General features: G+C 44.4%; 1 protein-coding gene across 2 annotated transcripts in view; it reads right to left on the bottom strand.

Moving 5' to 3' along the window:
* The window catches only part of TCF7 (transcription factor 7), a 139248-nt gene that overhangs the window by 27404 nt on the left and 93371 nt on the right, over positions 1-18473 (bottom strand). Inside the window, exons 6-7 of one of the 2 annotated variants that reach the window (XM_044454202.1) lie at positions 13200-13290; positions 2822-2908 (exon numbers count right to left, since the gene is read on the bottom strand). In XM_044454202.1, coding sequence (XP_044310137.1) covers positions 2822-2908; positions 13200-13290 — 178 coding nt within the window. The remainder of the gene's footprint in view (positions 1-2821; positions 2909-13199; positions 13291-18473) is intronic. The other variant, XM_044454200.1, reaches the window with a different exon arrangement.

Below are 18473 nucleotides of genomic sequence, written 5' to 3'. Positions count from 1 at the left end.
TGCTCCCGCATTCTGGTATAGGGTCGTTCTAGTAAGACAGGCTGTTTAGGGGCAGTTGGCAAGGGCGACCCTACGCAGTCCTGCGCTGCCCAATGATTTGCTCTTCAATGCTTCAGGAGTTGGGGTGCCCACTAGATGGCAACCTTGCAGTTGTTTTCCCCCTGCCTATCTCCATAGTGAATCCATCAAGTGTGAATCCATCATTCGGTCTACAGCACATGCAAAATGTGACCCTTTCAAGCCATTTGCATTATCTTAGGTGACCCTGACTTTCTGACTGCAAAACTTTCTTCCTGAACAAATAACGCCCAAGAGTGCTCTGACCCGGCTTTTGATGATGCTTACAGCAAAGCTGAGTCAGAGATTCATAGAACGGTGAGGTCGGAAGGGGCCAGGAAGGCCATCAGGTCCAACCCCTGCTGGTGAATAATACCAAGTCATATCATCCCACACAGGTGACTGTCCACTTTTGCCTTCGACATCTCTGGAGTGGGAGACCCCTTGACTTCAGGCAATGCCAAGCCTGACTTGGGGCTTTCTCACCAATGCCCCTAGTAAAAGAAAGGCTACTAGACTCAATTGGGTGTTTGATACAACTTAAAAAGCTGCACTTAACAATTCTCTGCACAGACAACCGGTTTTAATTGCCATGAAAACAAAAATCCATGGTCTTAATGACATTGTTAAGAGCGGCTAAATTCATTTTAGATTTAGGCCCTGGTCATTAAAAAAAAAAATACCAACAGCACTTCAAGGCACCCCAACTTTACTTTGGCCAGCCCCCCATGTCAGGTCGTGAGTCCCACTCCCCGGTGCTGCACTGTGAGTGCTGTACCAGAATGGCCTTCTTCCTTCTGGAGAGATTCTGAGTGCAAAGGCAACATCAAGGGCAGAGCCAATGCTCGTGTCGTGATTATATATCAGCTCCCGAAGATTAATAGTTTATACATCCTTCATCTGCATTGAGAAAATACTTCCAGCACTGAAGAATGATGCTGTCCATTTAACAAGCTTGATGACTGATGCTTGAGACAGCAGATTTGCCCATGGGAGACAAGCAGCTGTTCATTAGCTTTGTCGGCACAAAAAGAAACGATGCTGGATTTTAATCTACTGGCATGGCTTGGAGCGTGATCGTTATCTGGCGAGGTGTGCATTCTCGTCTGCAAAACCTGCCTCATTCTTCTCTGGAAGTGGGAATGCTGGTATGGTGGAGCAGGAATGGTCAGCCAAGTAAAGAAGTGTGCAGAGTCATATGTCTTAAATATTAAGATTCTTAGACAGGAGCAGGTGCCTCGGGCAGGCTGAACGCTAAGTTAATAACAATACTATAACAACAACAGCGACGACAATAACAGTGTGCCTTTTCCCTAGGGCTGTTCCAGGAGATAATCCCAGCAAGTCTTCATCAAGACACTGCTTAAGCACTCTTATTAGCATGAGACAGAGCCAAAGCAAAGCAGAGATGCAACACGCAGTGCTTGCACACGTAGTCTCCCTCTAAGTGACACCTCGACCTAGTTAGACCTTCCCAGGAGAAATGGAAAGACAGGAAGTTGAGTTCAGATCATTCCAATGACTTGGCACAAGGGACAGACCTAATATAGGGACTTGTACTGTTGAGGTAAGTTCATGCTGAAGTGGCCAGATTCAGGTGTACTGAAGAGAAAAGCCAGGGAGCAATGTGAAGGTCAGTTGACGTTTTTTTTTTTTTTTTGCATGGGGTCTTAACAGGATGCAATCCTCCAGGTGTGGCCTACAGAATATAATTATCCTAGGTATTTGGAGTCATAGCCATGAATGTTACTCCTACTTAGAGCAGACCCACTGAATTCCATGGGACAAGTAAGACGAATCTACTGCATGCAACCATTTAAGTTGCGTATTGCAATCATCAGCTGTTGAAAATTGCTATCCGCTTCTGCGGTGGAGAAGGGAGCAATTTTATACTATAAAATTTTATGCTAGCTGATGTACTCTTATTGGGTGCCATCAAGCAATTAACTGAGAAAAGAGAACACTGTAAGGCATCCTTCTCAGAACTGAATATATTTTGGTGCACTGAGAGAAGAAGGAAGTGGGTGGAAGCAATCTGGTGTGGAAGGACAAGAACCTAATCATCTGTATTTACCAGGTCTCTGACCAACTGTTAAGTAAAAGTTTTTTACTCTTGCTAGCTGAAAATCACCATTACAGCAGTTGCAGTAAGGTGCCCTGTTGCTCCTCAGTGTTGTGAAGGGGGTTTTATTATTATTTTGGAGGCTGTTGGCAGTGTGCTATAGAGAGGTGAAGACAGTTGGAAAGGGGATCACTGCTTGTGCTATGTATACCCAGGTTTTCTTATGCCTTTGGTCAAAAGCTTTTGCATGCTTTTGCATTGTTTCAAAAATCTGGAGAGGAAAAAAATAACAGAAAGTGAAAACTGGGACAAAAGAAATGTGAAACCGCTCATCGAAACACTTTCAGTTCTCTTAAAAACCATTTTCCATCTCCAGATGTATGGTAAAGGAGCCTACAGTGGTTTTAAACTGCAGTTGTGGTACTCACAAGAAGACAAACGTGATAGTATCTTTGTGAGGGTTCTCTCTCTCCACCCCGCTACTATGGTTGACCAAAGCCAGATAATGTCTCTCCTCTCTGGGAGTTTATTAAGTTTGCAATTTACTTTTTAAGCAAGCCATCCATCTGAAAGAGCAGGATTCCTCCCCTATTGCTGCCACCCAGAAGCCTGAGAGTCTCTCCCTGAACGCTGGAAGCTTGTGTGGCATGAACTGCGAAAGAAGCAGAGCAGTATGTCCTGGCTTAGGCAGCTGATACTTACCTGGAGAAAGTAGCCCCAGCTGGGAGCGCCGACGTATAGGGCTGTCTAAATCCACATGACTGGAAAGGACAGACAGGCTGGCTCTGCCTGGGATCAGGAAGAAAGAGGCCATAAAGCATCTACATCCATGCGACTTCCCCTGCATACCTTTTCCCAGTTGCTGGCAAAAGCCATAGACTAGTACTCTGGGGGAAGGAGACGCTTCTGTTATGTGCTGGCTTCTGTCTTAAAGTAGGAGGTGAGGTCTGCATTGGCTAGATGGCTCTGAATGTTTTCCCTGAAGCTCCACGAACCACCTGTGCTAACAATGCTGTTACCTCCGCAATGTGCCTAGAGAGCTAGGCTGGCAGCTGAGGCTGAGCTGCACACCCTGCTCCCCCTCCCCAACGGCATCATCTAAACTGGGAAGTGGGGCGCAAGTGAGCAACCCAGTGCAGGTGCACCTGCAAATCCAGATGAACATTAGCATCAGCGATTCTCATGTTGTCGTTGCTTTGTTAGGATGCTGGGCAATCGCCCTCAAGGGTGAGGTTCAGGTTCCATCTGAAGTAATTTCCAAGGGGTTTGCCTGAGATTTAATTAGGTCCTAATCCTGTGGGTTTAAGGTGGTCACTCAGAAATGGTACTGGCCACATCACTTGCTCTGTTACATCCTCCAGCATGTAGAAACTGATATGCTTTAATCAATTTCTGAAGGTCACCATAGAATAAGCTTGTAAGGAAAAGGGAGTTTTGCATATACCGACTTCAAACCAAAAAGGCAATTCTGACCTCTTCAGCATTTATGTGTGGCAAAAGAGAGAGAGAAAGAGAAAGAGAGAGAGAGAGCAATTATTCAAAAATACCTATATCCCTAAGGTGCTATTATATAATCAACATATGCATACACTCATATTAGGAAAGACATGTGTGAAATGGCTTTATGTCAGCACTGATGACAAAAATAAGTGTTACATAACATGGAAACTTAAAATGGCAAGTAATGAGATGACAAGACCAGGGACATCTCTTTCAAATTTGATTGATTCTTTAGTTGAGCGCAAGCAGAGTGTGAGTCAGCAGTGTGATGTGGCTGCAAAAAAGGCAAATGCAATTTTACATTGCATCAGTAGAAGTATAGTTTTAAAATCATGGGAATAATTCCACTAAACACTATACTGGTCAGACCTCACCTCCAATGTGATCTCCAGTTCTGAATGCCATATGGCAAGAAGGATGCAGATAAATTGGCAGGACTAAAGAGAATGGGGACAAAAATGATCAGGGGACTAGAAACTAAGTCCTATAGGGAAAGAAGGAAGGAACTGGGTATGTTGAACCTTCAGAAGATTGAGGAGGGGTGTGATGGCACCTTTCACATATCTGAAGGATTGTCATGCAGTAGATGGATGCAGCGTGTTCCCCATCATGTAAGATTTTAGGGGTCAAAAGAATGGACTTAAGCTTCAGGAAGGCAAATTTCAGCTGAACATCTGGAAAACTTCTTAATGGTCAGAGCAGTGAGACTGTGGGACTAACCGTCTAGGGCGATGGCAGGCATTATATCAGTGGAAATATTCAAGCAGAGACTGGACAATCTTCTGTTAGGGTTTCTTTAAACCGGATTCCTGCATTGAGCAAGGGATTGGACTTAGGGCCTAAGTGGCCCTTTCCAAATCCACAATTCTGTGCTTTCTGCAGATGTTCAGTGCAAGATGTTCTCATTTATCTAAGCCTCTTCTATCAAAATGTAAGTGGATATAGTTAATGGTCCCTCTTTCTAGCTTTACAGGTAGGTTCATATAATAATCCACAGTGGGCAGAGGGGAGTCAGATGGCTGGTCACAGGAAGTTGCTTCATGCCATGTCAGGCTACTGGATCATCTAGCCTGATGTGCCATCCCTGACTGCCAGTGACTCTCCAAGGATTCCAGCCAGGTTCCCCGCTGCCCCACATCCCTGAATTGACTGAACCTGGGACCTTCTTCACGTTTGCGCTCTGCTGCTGAGCTATGCCTCCCCCCCCCCCGCTCGACCCAAGGGTCAGATGGATGAGGAGGTGCCCTGCTACAAGTCAAGGGCCCAGCCAGAGTAGAGACTGGCCAAGCAGCCTCTATGCTGAAGCGCAGAAAATATGATCGGGCTGCTTGCCTGGGAAGACAAGCTTCATGGATGCCCAGGCGCCTTCCTTCATCTGCTGTGCCTAACAAGGCACATTTGGAGGAAAATCAGGGAGGTGCCAAAAGAAGGGAAAGCACTATGGGGATGGATAACTTTAATTACTCTCATAGTTATTGCGCAGATGTAAATTCAGGTCATGATAAAGACAAAATGTCTGGATATAACAAAAAATTGAAGAATTATTAACGGAACTACCTGGAGGAATGATGGTGCCTAATTTAGCTCTGGGCAGGACCCAAGTCCTTGTGTAAGAGGCAGGCTAGATGCTTCTTTGTAACAGTATTAGGGGAGGGGAGGGGAGGGGAGAGGAAGCTATGACTGTCACCCCGGACCTTTGCCTTTGTCGTAGTCCTGGAGTTTCCCCCAATACTGCTTCAATTCACAATAGGAAGAAAACGTAGATAACATTAAAACCCCTATTATGGACATCTTGGGTTAGGAAGGGCGCAGATGATGAGACTGTGGTTACATTCCAGAGTCAATGAAGCTACAAGACTGAAGGTTTTCTTGAAAATGTAGAAATCTTGGCAAGTTGAAGAAATTTTCAAAAGACCTCAAGCTCTAGCAAAACAAATTTAAGGACCCAATCTTACAGGAAGAAAGAAAGGCCTACTCAGGAAGCAAGCTGGGAGTTGTAGGCTTCTCTTCCCATGTGCAAAGGGCTGCACCCTAAGTCCCTGACAAGCAAAGGAGGAATCAGCAGGGATCAACGGATGGCAATCATGTCTGAAGCTCAACTTCTTACAAATCTCAGAAAACAAGCTTTTTGCGAGGAAAGCTCAGCAAAGGCACCATAAAGGGAAATCCTTGGCAATTCTGACAATGGAAGAAAGTAAGCAATGCTGGTTCCTAAGGAGTATTGGAAGTTGCTAGACTAGAGTTGTTTAAACTTATTCACACTGATCTAGAAGCAGAGGTGAGGCTGACAGCTGATTCTTCAGGACTGGGGATACCAAAGCAGGCTGCAAAGAGCTTCAAAAACATCTCTGCAAAATGAGAAAACGGGCAATAAAATGGGAATGGTATGCAAGTCTGAAGTGATACATATCAGGGCAAAAAAAATCTGTTAATATATACTGATAGAGTCCAAACTGGCAGCAGTTAACTCAGAAAGAGATCTTAGCTAACAACTGTCGAACTCTGCGCGTGCTGATAGTGAAAAGGGAAAACTCCATATTAGGAATTGTTAGGGAAGTGGACAATATCATAATGCATTTTTTTGAAACTGCTGGTGCAGCCACATTTGCAATTCTGGCAACAGTATAGAAAAGGACAATAGGGTGATCTAGAGGTCCAAGCACTTTCGCTATGGTAAAAGACTAAAATATTCTATGTGGAAGTTTTAGTTTAAAACAAATGTAGCTGGAGAAGCGCATTGTGAGCCCCTAAAGAGAGAGGGTGGATTAAGGTATTTTTTTCTTTCACTCTCATATTAGTAGGGCTCAGGCTTGCCCGATTAAAGTGGTCAATAGCAGAGTTAGAACAGATAAAAAGTTGTATTCACATAATTCCAGGATAGAAACCACCTTCATAAACATGCATGCATAAACGTTACAGTCCTGAGGACTGCATCAAGTGCTAGATGTTACACGTGTGTGTACATACACACAATAGTTCACACTCACACTGTGCTTGTCTCATTTACAGTCTAATATTTTAAAAACTTCTGTTTAAAACCCGGGTGAGCAATTTGCTGCATTCCTTTGGGGATAATCTGTTAGGGGCTGGGGTCTCCTTTTGGCCCCTCATGCAACCCTCGTACATGGACAATCCCCACTCACTTCTCCCCTCATTCATTTTCTTGCTCACTGTCACGTCTTTCCCACTCTCTCTCACACACACACCTACTGACACACAGAATTTAACCACTCTCGGCTGCCCACCACTGATTTAAAAACCAGGAGGGCGGGGACGGGAGGAGCACGCTAGAAACCAGCTTGCAGTTCCTGCCACACAAACCTCATTCCTAGAGGATCCCAAGAGTATCCTAGAAAGTGGGTGCACAATTTTGTGCACCGTTTCCTAGGATGTTCCAGGAACCGAGAAGCTGTTCCCGGGTTGAGCTTTCCTCTCTCCTCCCACTTGGTGCTGGCAGCCGATACTGGGCGTGTCAGGTCGAGGGCACCAGGTAGCGCTGGCAGTGGGGTCTGCCCATTTTGCACCCGTGCTGATCCTCTTTGGTGATGAGCACTGGCTTTAACTTCCCCAGCATTCCAGTCCAGGCCCCAGGCAGGAGAGCCCTGCGTACCAGATGCAGGGCACGCAAAGGGCAGAGCACGATGGCTGTTGTGCCCACCCTTGACATTTCTGGAAGAAATGTAACTGGCCAGAGCAGGAAACTGGAGGCAGGAGCAGTTGAGTTCAGAGGTCGCTCCTGACATGTTTGGAGGGGTCACATGGGTGGATGTGCAGACATTGTGTAGGCGCTGTAGGATCAGCAGGCCCATTGCTGATGGCCAATTGGCAGTCCGGGGACAAGAGGACAGGCCATGAGCGGCTCAGATGGAAGACTAGCTGTGGCTGGGGCAAGTGTCTTCACTGCTCCACATCTGCTCCCCTGCTCTGCTTCTGGACTGGGGTTGCAGCCTGAACAGATATGTCTGCATCAACATTAATGCTGCTGGTTTAAAATGGTTGTAAGCTGCCCAGAGCCTGTGGGAATGGGGTTTTTTTTTTTTTTGTAAAAATCAGGAATATTATTTATGAATGGTAAGAGCAATCTCTTTCAAGCCAGAAAGCACTGGCCCTAATCATAGTCCACCACAAACTCACTGCCAGGCAACCTTCTGTTCTTTTGATCTCAGCTCTTAATCTGGCAAGGCCTTTCCTTATCTGGAGCCTCCCAGAATTGTTGGACTACAGTTCCCATAATCTAGCTGGTGTAGTATTGGAAGAGCAGCCTGCTGGGTTTGGGAACGAGGATCTGGAATATAGGGATCAGACCTACTTTACAAGGTTGTTGTAAGGATTACTGTACAATACTGGAAAAACTTTAATCCCCTGCCTCCTGTCAGTTCTAGATAAACACAATTATTGTCTGTAAGACAGACAATACTGCTGAGAACTTGAGCACACATGTAGAGGCCAAGTGCTACAATGCATCAAGAAACCAACCTATGCTCCGAATAATATTTGGGCCTGCACAGTGAGAAAACAGTCAACATTATTCCCAAAGTATATTCATTTCCCCAGAGCTCAAGATACTCCACTAATAATAAGACAGAGGTTCACAGTAATCAGAATTTTCACCAAAATGAATCTGACATGAAAATTAATTCAACTGCAAAATAACCCTTGGGTGTTGTGTTTTCAGAATGAAAGAATGTGTGTGTGCATTTTGTGTATGCAAGAGTTTATTTAAAAAATGAAGGCAGAAGTGCTGTCGTTATTGTTGTTGCCATTAAACTCCTGTAGTCACAGGAAAAGAAAAGAAAAAGGATAAGACACAACCTCAGCTGATTGCTAGCTCCCCTTGTGGAAGGGACACTGTTTACAGGGCTTTTCAAGAGAAGGTGTTTGTTGGTAAGCACCAGCTCCAGGCTTACACAACTCGACAAGAAGACGTGCTTTATATATTTCACAACTGTCTTTCCACCTAATTAAAAGGAGACTCATCGCAGTGCCTCTTCTCCAAAACACTCGGCAGATGCAGAGGCCTTTCCTGCTGAACTCTCTTGCTGAGGAAAAGCAGCTTCCTGTATTAAGGCCGCTTTGTGTTTGAAGCCAGCCTCATTCCAGAACGGTGAGCCTTCAGAGCCGCTCACATACCGCAGTGCTTGTTATGGGCAGACGGGGGCTCTGAAGTCTTCCCCTGCCTCCTACATAATTAATTTCAAGGCTGTTCAAGCTGCCAAACCTCTGTGAAGCAGAACACGGTGAGTCCAAAAAAGGCGGGGAGGCATCCCACGAGAAATCTCCTCGGGCTTATTGTTTCAAAGCATCGGCTGTTATCCTTGCACGTGGACAACACCAGTGTGTACAAAAGGGAGGCGGTTGCACATAGGCTGGGGAATGCTGTACATTTCGACATATGTGCAGGCAACCCAGATAGGGGAAAGTGCCTGAGCAGAAGGGGACAAAGGTCTGAATTGCAACCAAGGATCGTTTGCATCTTTGCAGGGCAGGATTCCCCTTCTTGGATGCACACCTTAATGTGGAGAGGGGTTGAGGTTACAAATCTCACGGAAGTGAGGTCTATCAATGGCTGCTAGTTGTGACAGAGATGTATTACCTCCCAGGCAGTAAACCTCTGTATACCTGTTGCTGGAGAACACACCTGGACTGCACCTGGGCTTGGCAGAGAGCTTGTTCCTGGCCAGCTGGCTGTCTTCTATGTCCCCATAATAATGCTCCAGATGGATCCCGGGTCTGATCCAGCACGACCCTCCTTATGTTCCTACACTGATAATCACTTCTGAGCAAGAACTTGAAGTCAACCCACATGACGGTTGCCCTGCATGATTATTACATCTGTCAGGTTTTCACCGCAAAATGATGCACGGTGTTACAGCCAAGTACTGCATTTCAGCATTGCATGATATTATGATCTCCACCTGGGTTTGCTGAAGAGTCTGGCAAGCACTGGCATTACTGAGAAAGCTGAAGCAGCTCAGAGGCCCAGCCAGATCAGGGCAACCGAGTGCCTATTAAGGGAAGCCACTGCTGCTCATTTTGCCAGGCTGCTGGAAGAACGCAAGCCCTGGTGGTGTAACAGCAGCCGGCACAAAGACTACAGGAAAGGTGAAATGGGTCTGACTCCAGTGTGCAAGCAGGAAACCTTCAGTAGTTGTTGCAAAGAGCCTGGTCAAGAGACTCTTCACTCATTATTTGCTTCTATGGTTACATTATGCATCATAATGTGTTTCAGACAGAGCCTGTCTTGTTTATTAATTCCCTCTTGGAGACCGGTTATTTTTATATCTGCTCTGTATCCCTCTCTGTTTGCCAGGCAGATACATCTCCATACATTGGTGATAACAGATTGTGCTAAACTGGTCTCCATCTAAGGGGCCCCAATCTAGATAGAGAAGGAGAGTTACAGAGGAGGGAACCCAACCCTTTTCGCTTATGCCACAACCTGGAACAAACGGCCCTCCAAAGCTGCTCTTTGACCTGGGAGGAAAGCTGCTCTTCCGCCAGAAAGAGCTTCCCCTCTGAATCAGATAAATGGGGAGGGGGCAGCACTGGTCTTTTGCTAGGCTTGCAACAGGGGGAGACGCCTCTTCTGTGCTTTGACCCCAAGACTGATCAGGCCCTGCCTGCTGTTTTCAAAGCCAGAGAAAAAGATGAAAACAAAGACACCTGATTGACATAACCTGTCTTTTGATCGTGTGTGTCACGGACTGGAAGTTGTTTTTTACTACCTTGTAGGGTTAGATCAAGCTTTAGTCATATCTGCAGCAGGCCTGTTGAAATCAATGGAATTTAGGTTATTCATGACTAGCTGATCCATGAAGATTTCATGGGTCTGTTCTTCATTTTCCATGGGTCTTCTCAGTCTTGCACCAGGATTCTGGTCATAGTCATGCTGTATTAAAATGGGGCTCATTGAGGTACAATTGAAGTCTGGTTGAAATCCAGGCCTGATTCAAAGTCCTGGCACTAACATTCTAGATTGCCTCTTCCCACTTATACCTACCCAGAGCCTCAGGTCACATGGGTGGCTATTCGGAGGAGGGCCTTTTTGGTTGTGGCACCCTGCTTTGGGAATGAGCTTCTCAAAGAGGGGTGCCTGGTGTTCGCTTTGTACTCTTTTCAGCACCAGGCGAAGACCTTTTTATTTTCCTGGCATTTTAATCATCTGCTGTGTTTCTGTGCTGAATAATAGCAATTGCAATTATGGTTTTGTTCTTTTAATTTTATTGTTGCGCCTTTTTAACTTACGTTAACCACCCAGAGAGCTTCAGGTGGTATATAAATGAATTAATCAAACAAACAAGCAAACAGTTTGAGGGCAAGCAGCCACTGAATTAAAAGTGGGGAAAGTCAACCGATGCTTGGGAGGCATCTATCCTCTGCTGCATGATCTGGGGAGCACCGTGATGGAGAAAGATTCCATAGGGTTTTGCATTTTTATCTCTTCTGTTATTATCTAATCAATGCATCAAAACAGTTTGTTCCCCCTGTCCCTTATTTGCATTTGGCACAGTACCTATATTTCCCCAACTCTTTCTAGCCACAGTGCCTTCTCTCTTTCTAAATGACTTTTTTTCCTATGGCATAAGGACCCAATGTAGCAAATCTAGGACAGGCATACTATTTTTTTAAAAAGAAGAAAAAAAATCTAAATACTCTTACAAGCCGTAAGGTCAAAGCCTCAGGCTGGCGTTTTTGTGTGAATACAATATGTAACATCCTTTGGTAATCATCTTTTGATATTTCACTGCTTTGCTTTGTGGCGTGTTCCACAGCATCTCTCTTAAGAGAGGCAGCTGATATGTCTATGGGTGCTCCCAGACAGAGGGGTCCTGGGCTAACTCTCAAAAGGCATTGTGCAGCTACCTTAGTTTTTCTTCCCCAACAGTTGTTGGTGCTGTTGTTATCCTCCCTACTAGAAAAAACAAGCACTGGAAAGACACGGGAGGGCTGTAAACAGAAGGCGCTGGTGGGTGGGACTCTTTTAAAATTCCATGAGTGAGAGAACGTGCTTGTGCAACAGAAGCCTCCTTGGGACGTTCGTGGAGCCATAGTTTGCTATGCTGGGGACTCCTTTTTGTGCACTGCAATCAGCTGATAAGATAGTTTCTGATTCTAAATGCATTCTTCTAAGAGCAGCTTGCACAGTTAGCAGCTTGAGAAGTGGGGCATGCTTAACGACCACATCTGACTTCCCATTATGGGCTCCTCAAATTTCCTGGTCCCCCGCCCCCGGGTCTCAGACTGCAAGAACAAGGATGTAGTAGAATACCCAGCAGACCACAGTGCATGACCCGTGGGCTACAGACTGGCTGGAAGAGACACAAAATACGCAGGCCAGTTTTAAGACCTCGGAAGAGTCTTATTTACAGCTCCATGCAACAAGCAGCAAGAAAGCACATGCACACAATTCTAAAAATTCCTTATCATATGAACCCCAGTCAGCCAGCCAATCAACCAATAACGAGTTTAATAAATTTCTCCTGTGTAAGTGTGTGAGTTATTTCTTTTGCTACCAAAGGAAAAATATTATTTACTAAAGGTATGTAACTTAAATTAGCCATGGGTCTTCTGCCTTTAAGTGGTCATATCTTTACATAACCTGTGATAGGTCTAGGCTGGTATAGCTGAATTTCTTGCCATTACAGGCTGATCCATGTAACTATTCCAGGACAGCTGAGGGATGAGGATAATCACTAAAAGCACTTTCTCTTCAGTATTGACATGGTAACAGAAATGATATGGAAGACAGATGACACGTTCCTAGACCAAAAAATGCTGGGAAGCAAAGCTTTTTCCTGGACACGATCTTACCCTATAGGAACTTCACCACAAAAATATTGAGGGGAAGAACAATCTATTGGTGATTCCTCCAGCTCAGTAATGGCAGCCTTAACCTGCTTCAAGAATCAACATGGGGTTCCACAGTTCTACAGACAACAACCAACTGCCACTTGGCATTGGTGAGAATAAGACGGTGATATGAATCAAGCTCAGCTAAAAGAAGTCTGCTCCTAGCTCAGTGTGTGCGTACACTGCCTCAGTCCATCTCTTTAGTCTACATGCTCGGTATACAACCAAGAAGTGGAAAAATGCCAATGAACTTCTTTTAAAATGCCTGTAAGAAAAGAATGATATTTTCTCTCAGTCCAGTACTACCCTCTTGTACATATACCTTCTTCAGAACCATAGGTCTTGCAGAAAGAATTCATAAAACAATTGCTTGGGTAGTTCAGGTGAACACATGCTCTTGCTTCAGTGAGAAAAAACCTAGATTCCATGCCTGATCCTGTTCTTCCTCATTACTCACATTTCGGAATGGCAGCCCAGGGTTGCAGGTGTGATTCTATGCCAGGTGGCAACACAACAGTCTCTGATCAAAGTAGGAGAGCAGGAGAGAGAACCAAGATCTCACTCAACAGGAGAATGTTTCCCCCATATAGACCAGTGCAGAGAAGTTCTTGTGGTATCTAGTATGTATGCATATACAGTGTCAAGTCTTGTGGATATTGCTCAGTTAGCCCAATTTGGACAAGTCCACTAGCTTTTCCTCTTTCTTCAGTTATTGGCCTTGAATACTTACCATCCCATAGTAGGTGTTATCTGTCCAACCCCACTTGGAGGGAGGGAATAGAACCCAGAAATATCTGATGTTTGAGAAGGACGGTGTACACCTAAGGGAGAATCAAGACATTAGGAAAATCAAGCGGAGGAATTCTTAGCTTTCTCTTAAGATGTACTAGCATGGATAAAATGGCCCCTTTCAAAAGATCTAGCTGCTGTTAACATTACATAAGCAGTTTCGATTATTCACTCTCTCTCCCTCTGCTTTGTTTATGACCCAAATAAATTTTCTCAGATTTTCTTATCTATGAATATTCTCTTCAAAGAAAATGGCAGGCAGACAGGCATGGTAGGGTATCAATAGGGGTAGCAAGTGCAGGAAATGAGTGGGATAAAAGTATCCAGAGTACAGAGAAGATAAAGATGATGCAGGAGATCAGTTGAGGTATGGCAGCGAAGGGGTGGCAAGTGCAGGAAGTGAGTGGGACAAAAGTAACCGGAGAAGATAAAAGATAAAGTTGATGTGGTGTAATAGCTAACAGAGTTGGGAAGTCCCTGGTTCAAATCTCACCCCTGCCACAAGCTCATCAGATGGCTTTGGGCCGGCTTCAGCCCCGTATCTGCAGTATTGGGATGCCACTGGCCAGCTTCATGGGGCCATTGTAAGGATGACAGAGATAATGTTTGCTTACTGATGATGATGATGATGATGATGATATTAGGAAACACCATTAAAATAAGCAACTAATTCTTATACTTGGAGTTGGGAAAGTCATTTGTCCCCGTGAGTGAGTGGGATGTGAGAGTGAATGGAGAGGGGAAAAGGTATCTTTTTCTGCTTCCCGATCTATCCGTCTCCTTGCTGTGGCCCAGTTTTCTACGATAAACTACATGTGTTGGTCTGGCTTAATTTTTCCTTGTCCGTCAGGAGTTTAGGAAAAGTACCCAGTTGCTGCTCTTTCTGCTGAGCACAGAAGGACCTCCATAGTATGGCCTAACATCACTATACTCTTTATGATTCCTTAGTTTAAAATAGCTTATGTTCTTCATTATGCAATAAGAAACAGCACGTTAATTACAATAAATGCTGCCCTGAGTTTTTGTTTTAAAATGGTGGTTGCATTAGGCTGTATTCTCATTGGGTTTGAAGCAAGTGCATTACGGTCTGCAGGGCTGATCAGCACACTTACACTCATGACACCAACTGAGCAGGTGTAGGACTCTACTGGAAAACCTCTGATGTGATATGAAAGCTTTGCCAGAGGTCCTCGTTTGGTGCCACATCCACTGCGTATGCAAACTCAGTTCAAGGGTGGAAACAGATGATTGCTAATTACGCGGAGCCATATGGTGCTTGTAACCTGCTGAGAGATGGGCCCACTGTAGCCCCCAGCTGGTCTTACAATTTTCACGTAATTGCTCTGAATTCTAGAAAGGAGCATGGGGTGTGGTAATACTGATTCAGAATCGGCCAGCTCTCCAGTCTTCCACATCCACAGTCCATCTGAAGAGATGAAGCACTACCATCTCACCACATGCCCAGGTATGTTTCAGACATGTGCTTTGCATTCATGGTCACTTTCAACATCATGATGCTCATTTATGCTGACACTCCACAAGAATAAAGTTGTCATGTCTGAAACAAATGCTATGCTCTCCAGAATTATACCAAAATCATCTTAATCACTGATTGATGTGAGCAGGATTCCTCCTGACCCAAGGCCTTAATTTTCAGTCTGTGGAAATGACTTAGGAAGGCTCCCTTGTCAGAACAGATGTGGAAGAGATACATGTCTAGTGCATGGCAATTCCAAAGACCTTGGTAGAGAATCTTACTGGGTTACATTCAGTGGCACTGGCTATGATCGTAACTTTGATGGCTTTACATTCGAGAAATATGGCTATGAGGGGAATCCACAGAGACTTTCAAAGCCCCTTAAAGGGTCATGAGACTTTTCTGTGTGTATGTTCAAGGACGTTTGAATATAAGGTGTTTTGTTCTATATTCCCTGAAGAACTGGGCAAGATTTGAACTATCCTCACTTATCACTTCCTGACAGACTTGGATATTTGCCCTGAGCTGAAGTTCATCCAGTTTATACTTTAACTGTTTGTATTATTTTTCTGTTGGGTTTAATCTACTCTGAAAGCTGGTGAACACCTTAAGATATGAAAGAGAGGCAAACTGAGCACATTTGGTGTGTGCAGAGCAGGAGAATGAGAAATCTTCTGAGGACAGGCAAATCTCCTCAGAATTTACAGTGGTGCAATTTATGCTGGGATAATATTTTGAGAATTTTCATAAACTGACACATTTTCATGCCTACGTCAATAATCCCAGTGTTTGGCAGCCTGTTAAGCAAACTTGGTACATTGCTTTGCCACCACTTAGAAGCTTGGGGGGGGGGGGAATGCTTGGGGTAAGACAGACAGACAGACAGACAGAAAAGAGAACAGGAAACTGGTAATTATGTCTGTGAAACTACCCAAATAAATAAGAAAGAAAAGGAAAAAAGAGCTACTCCAGAAAGGCATAAGGAGAAAGACCAAGAGTAGAACATCTTTTATATCTTTCAAGCCATATTTGTTCAGAAATGCTGCACTGAAGGTGGAAGCAAATGTTTACAAAGGTCAGGTAGGATTGCACCTTCCCAGAACACATGTGAATAATTTCTTCTCAGGAAGCACATTCATGTTAAAGGCTTGAAGAGAGAGAACACTGGGCAGCAGCAGAATGTGTGTTAAGGAACATGGTAGTCCAGAGGCCGTAGAATAAAGGGGGGCAGAAAAAGTTCTTGAGAAACAGCCTTGTGCAAGAGCCTTTCAAATTAAAGATCAGCCGGGTTCAGGCCAGCTCTTTTCTCACATGATGGCCTTCCACTCACTTGGAAACTGCCTCAGTAAGTGGAAGTGGTCCTTTGGATCCAAGCTATCATATTTCTGCATGTGGAAAACTAGCAGAGGAGCCTATTGTGTTTTCTGCTATGTAGATCGCCAGTTGGAACAAATCTGTGAGGACTGTACCATTTGCTCTTACTGTCTGAATTAGTCTGAGTTGGGATCAACAGACATGCAGGCCATAAAAAAATTCAGATGCACAAGAAATCTGTGTCTTGGTGACTGCAGCTACTGGCTTGTGAATGTAAAGTTCTGGGTAACTGCTAGATTATGAATGAAATGGCTTTGTTGTTATCGTCATCATCACCATTACTGCCTCTTCTTCTAGACCTAAGGAATTAGATAGATTTTTGCTTGCTCGTCTCTATCTCTCATTACTAAAATACATAGCTGCATCTATTATTAAAAGCAGTAAAAAGCATCATTATTAGAGAACTGAGGTAAAAGTTGTAATAGGGCTCTATTCAACCCAGACTGTCTGCTATCAGGACAGAAGCCACTGGCAGAAAGCTTTTCCCCTCCAAATGCACACCTCCAGATGTGCTCCAAAGGGGTTGGGATCCCTTCACAGAGGATTTAGAAGGTACAAAGGGAGCTGCAAGGGAAGGTGAGAGGAGATAATTCTGTTTGTGTGATACTGTGCTGCAGCCATTGCTTGTAAAATCCTGTAGATCCTTGCCTGTCCAGTCAGTCAATTCTAATTTTCCTTACCTTGTGGAACACAATTTAGAATAATAAAAGAAATGGAGCAACGAGAACAACCTCTGTGTTGTCTGTTCACAGGTAAGCCCCACTGAACTGGGAAGGGCTTGCTCCCAGGTGAGTGAGTACAGGTTTCCAGCCTGTGCTGTTGGCTTCATAGGGATATGAGGTACCAATTAATTTTGTCTCACTATTTTTTTTAATCCAGCAGTTCTTAATTAATACAGAAATGCTGCTCACATTCCTTCCTTTATATGCTCCATGCTATCACTATGACATTGTGCTCACTGCAAATGAGGAAGACATAGTTCAAACAGAGAACAAAATTATCGTGAGAATGTTAAAACTTCCATTACTTTACTGTAATCATTCAGCCAGACAGAGATCCGGCCTGGGCTGTGATGTATTTCTCATTTACTTAGATGGGCTTTGAAGGGATGCCCTCCAGAGGCTCCGCTGAAGTGAAGCCTTAACTGGGCCTAGACTGCTCAGGGCACATCTTAGCACTGTATGGTGTCTGCCCAAAATGCCAGTAAAGTGGTGATGCAGCCAAGACCAAAACCCACAGCTAAACCCACACAAATCGCACCATCAGTCAAGGCTAAACTAGGTGAGGGACAGGAGAGTTATGATTAGGGTCTCGCAGGGGTTTATTTTTATTAAAAATGAATTAGTGATGTCGTGTGAGTACCTGAAGTCTGAGGAAGAAATGCTCTTGGACACCTTCCTTTCTTGCCATTTTCCTCATTTAAATGTCCTTCTACAGCCTGGCTGGTTATGGTCTTTTCAACACCTTTTTGTTTTCCCACACATTTCAGATCGTGTTGTGTTGGGTTTTGTTTGTTTGTTTGTGGTTTTATTTTGTGGTGCACTTTTTACCCACTGGTGTTGATTTTACTTTGTGCTATTTTCTTATTGTTTCAGTGGGATTTTATATAGTACATTTAAAATTCAATTTTCTAACCACAGAGCTTAAGCTTTTGAGTGGTCCAAAGGTATTAAAATGAAAGAGATAATTAATTAAATTAGTGCCTCTTTAGGGATGGAAGAGAGATACAGCATCTGTACCAAGGTTCCTCCCCATCAACTCCTTGGAGGTAATGGCAGCTCTTCTCTGTGTGTGTGTATATAATTCAAGATGGGAATGAAAGGATTAGACATCCTTTCCTTGAACACCACTCTTTCCCAAACTTCAGTGCAGCGATGCAGAGTTGCTAATTATTAAAACAAACCAAACCAGCAACACTGAGACACCTCAATGATAAATCTTTTGCTTCAGGCCTTAACACTCAATTATTGGCTTTATGGTGCTGCAGTAAAGCAGGCTGGGTTGCTCACAGGGTCCCAGTCCTACAAGGCTTTTATCACGAATACAGCTCAGCTGATGTATCCTCGGCTAACCATTTCGTCACATCGGTTTGTGTGTGTTAAATGGCTCTTCTACTGGAAACCCCAGGGTTTTACAACAGGAGTGGGGTGGAGCGCTTATGTAATACTTGTTTGGAAAAGCAAACCCAAACCACAACAAAAAGCCCAGCTTCGGGAAGAAGGCCATTTGGAGCAAGGAAGCAGCAAGCGAAAGGGTAAGCCCTTTCTTCACCTGCAGCTTCTTCATTCCATGTCAGCCCATATTCTACTTCCACGGCCCACCTGGCTGCATATTTACCTTTGCAAACATCTGTTTTGCACACAC

This window comes from Varanus komodoensis, unplaced genomic scaffold (assembly GCF_004798865.1).
Source record: "Varanus komodoensis strain SLA01 unplaced genomic scaffold, ASM479886v1 scaffold7_3, whole genome shotgun sequence".
Taxonomy (NCBI): domain Eukaryota; kingdom Metazoa; phylum Chordata; class Lepidosauria; order Squamata; family Varanidae; genus Varanus; species Varanus komodoensis.
The sequence above is the reverse complement of the archived record's forward strand: the minus strand, read 5'-3'. Positions and strand labels throughout refer to the sequence as shown.